General features: G+C 45.9%; 1 protein-coding gene across 1 annotated transcript in view; it reads right to left on the bottom strand.

Moving 5' to 3' along the window:
* anapc1 (anaphase promoting complex subunit 1) overlaps nucleotides 1-5,753 on the bottom strand; it is a 199,978-nt gene that overhangs the window by 183,920 nt on the left and 10,305 nt on the right. The window contains 1 exon segment of the mRNA XM_048596681.1: nucleotides 5,123-5,359. Coding sequence (XP_048452638.1) covers nucleotides 5,123-5,335 — 213 coding nt within the window. The 5' untranslated portion in view covers nucleotides 5,336-5,359.

Here is a 5,753-nt window from a genome sequence, read left to right as displayed (position 1 = left end):
GCGGGGGGGGGGTGAGGGGGATGAGTTGCGGGAAATGCGGGAGACACGGTCGAGGGTGCTCTCGGCCACTGAGTGGGGGAAGTTGCGGTCCTTGATAAACGAGGACATCTGAGATGTTCGGGAGTGGAATGCCTCATCCTCGGAGCAGATGCGGCGGAGGCGGAGGCGAAGGAATTGGGAATAGGGAATGGTATTTTTGTAGGCAGGTGGGTGGGAGGAGGTGTATTCTAGGTAGCTGTGGGAGTCGGTGGGCTCGAAATGGATATCGGTTTCTAGGTGGTTGCCGGAGATGGAGACAGAGAGGTCCAGGAAGGAGAGAGAGGTGTTAGAGATGGTCCAGGTGAACTTAAGGATGGGTTGGAAGGTGTTGGTGAAGTGGATAAACTGTTCGAGCTCCTTGTGGGAGCACGAGGTGGCGCCAATACAGTCATCAATGTGACGGAGGAAGAGGTGGGGTTTACGGCCAGTGTAGGTACGGAAGAGGGATTGTTCCACGTAACCTACAAAGAGGCAGGCATAGCTTGGGCCCATGCGCGACAACTTGCATTATCTCATGCCTATTATGTAGCAAAACCTGCCAAGGTCTTTTGAAGAAACGTTTTCAAACAAAACTCAACTCCAAGCCACATAAAGAGATATTAAGTCTGAAGATTAAAAGTTTGGTCAAAGCTTCAGGGATCACTTAAATAAGGGGAGAAAGGTACTGAAAGGCAGAAAAGGTTTAGAAAGGGAATGCCAGAGTCTAGGTAGCTAAAGGTTATTTATGGTGGAACTACTAAAGTGCCATATATGCAATAGGATGGAATTGCAGAGGTGCAAAGGTATATCATTATTAAATATTGCAGCAGGTCAAAGGCAACATGTCCAAGTTTGCTAATTACATAAAATAATCAAGATGCGAGTTGAGAGAATCATGCAAACATGGAAATGGGGTGCAAGAGTAGGCCATTTAAACCTTCGAACCTGCTCTACATTCAATTGGATTGTGGCTGATCCTCTAGCTCAGCACCATACTCCCACTTTCTCCCCAGGATGGATGTTCTGGCTATGGAGGGAGTGCAAGACTGATTCTTGAGGTGGCAGGACTGACTTATAAAGAGAGATTGGTTCAGTTAGGACTACATTCATTGGAGTTAAGAACAGTGAGGGGTGTATCTCATGGAAATCTATAAAATTCTAACAGGACTGAACAGGGTTAATGCAGGAAGGATATTCCCCTGAAGACTGGAGAGTCCAGAACCAGGGGTCACAGTCTAAGGACATGGGGGGAACCATTCAAGACTGAGATGAGGAGAATTTATTCCACCCAGAGAGTGGTGGAATTCTCTGCCACAGAAAGCATTTGAGGCCAAAACGTTGCACGTTTTCAATTCGGAGTTAGATAATAGTCCTCAGGGCTAAAGGGATCAAAGAATGAGGCAAAAGTGGTAACAGGGTACAAAGTTGGATAAACAGCCATATCATATTGAACAGCAGAGCAGGCTCAAAGAGGAGAAAGGCCAACTCTTGCTCCTACTTTCTGTCCTTCTACGTTGACATGTCTCCATAATATTTATGTGGCTGGTCCAGATCAGTCTTTGGTCAATGATAACTCCCAGGATGTTGGCAGTGGAAGATTCAGGAGTCATTGGGATATGCCCTCTTGTTGGAGAGGAAAGCTGCCTTGCAGTTGCGTGGCATACTTGTTACTTGCCACGTTCTAGTCCAAGCCTAAATATGGTGAAACAGCAGTGTTGGTTTAATGGGCCAAAACGTGTGCTACTATTTCATATTTTCCTTTGCGGTGTAGCCCAACAAGCCTGCTTCACCATTCATTAAGATCATGTCTGATCTGATTATAGTCAAAACCTCCCTTTCCTGCTGCACAACCCCACCTCCCCCAATAATCTCAGTTTAGAGCGGGAGATGAGAGAAAGGGGAGGAGTGAACAATTTCAAAAGGAGGATGAAAAAGTGTTCAAATCAAGGTTTTTGCCTGGTAGTGGGGTCAATTCAGATCAGTAAGCACGATAGCGGGGTGGGGGGGAGGGGAGGGGAAATAGTCACATCTAGTGGGAGCAAAGGAACTATTTGAAACCTTCAGGGAGGGCTTGAGCTGCACCAGGGCAGTATCTGGGTGATGTTACAGAGGAGGAGGTATATAATCTTGCTAATGGTTACAGATATGTGGTCAAGCTCAGCTCGGGGACAAATATTCGCTCTAACTAGCACTGCCACACGGTGGCAGCACTGTATGACATATTACAGTAATTCCTTCCACAGCATCTGCTAAACCAACAACCTTTACCAACTCAAAGGACAAAGGTAGCAGAATGATGATAGGATCATCATCCAAAAACTCCCCTCCAACCAACACACCATCCAAACTTGGAATATTACCATTCCTTCAATATGACGAAGATAAATCCTGGAACTGCCTCATAAACAGCAGGGTGTACCTACAGTAACAGGAGTTCAAGGAAGCAGCTCGCTACCACCTTCTCAAGAACAATTAGGGATGCGCAATAAAGACTGACCTGGCCAGACACCCCTTAAAAGAATAAAAAAAGACACCAAGTTTGGAAAGAGTTCAGGTCAGTCTCAGACAGTTTCCAGGAAGAGGGATAGAGTTGGTTACCAGGAAGTGAAGTTTGTGCTAAGAACAGAAAATAACAGCCTCAGTCTTGCCACCATTGAATTGGAGGAAATTTCTGCTGATAGTGTACTGGGTGTCAAATAGTAGTGACAGGGTCCAGGGAGCTGGTGGTGAGGCAAAGCCACACACACAACCATGGAGTTGCATGTAGATGTAAAATATGAAGGGGGCCAAGGTGAGACATTTGGCCTATTGCCAGGTTAATGGTGCAGGAGCAAGAAGAATCATGGAATCCATACAGCGCAGATAAAGGCCATTCAGCCCATCGAGCTCACACCAACCCTCCAAAGAGCATCCTCCCACAACCTACCCTCCACTATAACCCTGCATTTCCCATGGCTAATCGACTTAGGCTACACACCCCTGGACAGTACAGGGCAGTTTAGCATGGCCAATCCACCTAACCTGCACATCTTTGGACTGTGGGAGGAAACCGGAGCACCCAGAGGAACCCATACAGGCACAGGGAGAACGTGCAAACTCCAGATAGACAGTCGTCCGAGGTTGGATTTGAACTCAGGTGCCGGTAAGGCTGTAAGGTAACAGTGCTAACCTGGGAAGGAGTCATTACAAGTTATTCAAGAATAGGCAATAACAGTCACATCCAGTTGAATGTATCAGGGCAAAATGTGGTCAACTCTTGGATATGCTTTCAAAATTCTGAACTTCTTTTATACTCTCCCCTCAGAAGTAGGCCATTCAGCCCCTCAAACCTGCTGTGCCATTCAACAGGATTGTGGCTGATTCAACGTCCCTCACTTCCATTTTCCTGTAACCCTGGATTGCCCGACTGATTAACAACCTATCTCTGCCTTAAATATGCACAAAGACTCTGCCCTCACAGCTCTCTGTAGCAAGGCGTTCCGAAGACTCTCAACCCTCAGAGAAGAAATTCCTCCTCAGCTCAGTCTTAAATCGGCACCCCTTTATTCCCAGACTATGCCCTCTGGTCTGAGACTCTCCAATGAGAGGAAACACCCTCTCAGCATTTACCCTCCCAAGCTCTTAAAAATTCATATTGATTTCAACGTGATCTTCTCTCATTTTTCCAAACTCCAGCGAGTAGATTCCCAACCTGTTTGATCTTTGCTCATAAGACAATTCCTCTGTGCTGGGGATCATCCTTGTGAACCTTCTCTGAAATTCCTCCAATGAAATGGTATCTTCTCTTAAATAAGGGAACCAAAACTGCTCTCAGTACTCCAGATGGGGTCTCATTAGCACCTTGTTCAGCTGCAAAAAAGACTTCCCTACTCTCACATCCCAGCCCTTTTGAAGTAAGGGCCAACATTCCATTTCCCTTCCCGATTACCTGCTGCACCTGGTGCTAGTTTTGTGTGTTGTGTGCACAAGTATCCTCAAGTCCCTTTGCTTTCCAGCTTTTTGCAGTTTTCTCCAACGATATAATACTGTTCTTTTGTTCTTCCTTCCAACTTCACATTTTCCTACAATATACTCCATTACAATTTCTTGCCCACTTAATCTATAAATATCTCTTTGTAAAATGTCTGAGTCTCTCCTGAAACTTGCCTTTCCACCTATTTTTGTGTTATTATCTATTATTCTTGGGGCACTGAAGCCTCAGATGCACTTCAGCCGTGGATTAGTACTGGCACATTTTGAGTCAGAAGATTGAGAATTCAAACCCACTCCAGCAAGTTGTACACAAATTGTTGATGGCACTTCAGCACAGTACTGAGGAAATGCTGGACCATCCAAGGTCTGAGTAGTCCGATGAGATGTTAAACCGAGGCACTCTCTCAGGTGCACACAAAAGACCTTGTGACTCTTCTGAGGGGAGCAGGACAGTTCTCCCAGATTTCCTGGCCAACATTTATCCCTCAGCCAATGTTGCTAAACCAGCCTCACAGCACCAGGGACCCGGGTTCAATTCCAGCCTCAGGCGACTGTCTGTGTGGAGTTTGCACATTCTCCCCGTGTCTGCGTGGGTTTCCTCTGGGCGCTCCGGTTTCCTCCCACAGTCCAAAGATGTGCAGGTTAGGTGGATTGGCCATGCTAAATTGCCTGTAGTGTTCAGGGATGCGCAGATTAGGTGGGTTATAGGGGGATGCATTTGGGTGGGTGCTCAGAGGGTCGGTGTAGACTTGTTGGGCTGAAGGGCCTGTTTCCACACTGTAGGGATTCTATGACCTTCTACGATTATCTGACCATGTTTGTGAAATCTTGTTTGTACATTGGATGCAATAATTCCTACATAGCAAGATGGCATTGGGTGTACAATGATGTGGGGCACTGAAGTTGTGAAAGAGGCGATATAATTTATTTCTAGTCATTTTCCCACCCAATATCCTTTTGATAATCCCCAAAGTTCACATGTACAAGTCCAACTGTAACTTGGAAATTGTACCAATACCTTGTACAGATTCAAAATCTTTATAATAAAGTCTTTGGCAACCTACTGCAGAACATGTCAGTTCTTCATTTTAGAAGTTACTGATTATTTCAGATGAGATTTTCAAACCTGCACCTTCTGTTTCTCATGGATTGTAACTTCTCTCAGTGATCCCACCAATCCTGCGTCACCATCAGAGGACCACAGTTCTGAAGCAGGCTGCAGCTGCCGAAGCTGAAGATTTGTGGCATTAGGGTGGCGCCTGCAGTGGTCACGGCCGAACGGAACAAACTCCTGCATTTCCCCTGCTGCAATCATCGTTACCCTCTCTTCATAGACGTTCGACATGGGTTCCAGATATCAGCATTATTTCTGCTTGAAAAAAAGCAAAGATTTAAGAAAAGCTAAAATTCAAAACATCATCTCTGCAGACAGCAATGTAACTCAAATAAAATAAATCAAAGAACTGAAGTCGCTGGAGATCTGAAACAAACACTAAGTCCAGGAGAAACTCAGCAAGTCTGGCAGGATATGTGGGCAGAGAAACAGAGTTAACATTTCAAGTCCATTGACACTTCTTCAGAACGAAATAACTCAATTGATGCAGAAGAAGGGGAGCCAAAGAAGATAACGAGAAGTGGGAGATTTCAGGTTGTGGAGGAGATATGGGAGCGGAGCGGGAGACGTGGGGAGTGTGGGGAGTTGGTGCATTGGGGGATGCAGGGAAGGGGAACTAAGGAGGATGGTGTTGATGTGGGGAGGAGGA

This window comes from Rhincodon typus, chromosome 5 (genome assembly GCF_021869965.1).
Source record: "Rhincodon typus isolate 14 chromosome 5, sRhiTyp1.1, whole genome shotgun sequence".
Lineage (NCBI taxonomy): Eukaryota > Metazoa > Chordata > Chondrichthyes > Orectolobiformes > Rhincodontidae > Rhincodon > Rhincodon typus.
This window is presented reverse-complemented; position numbering and strand designations above follow the sequence as displayed.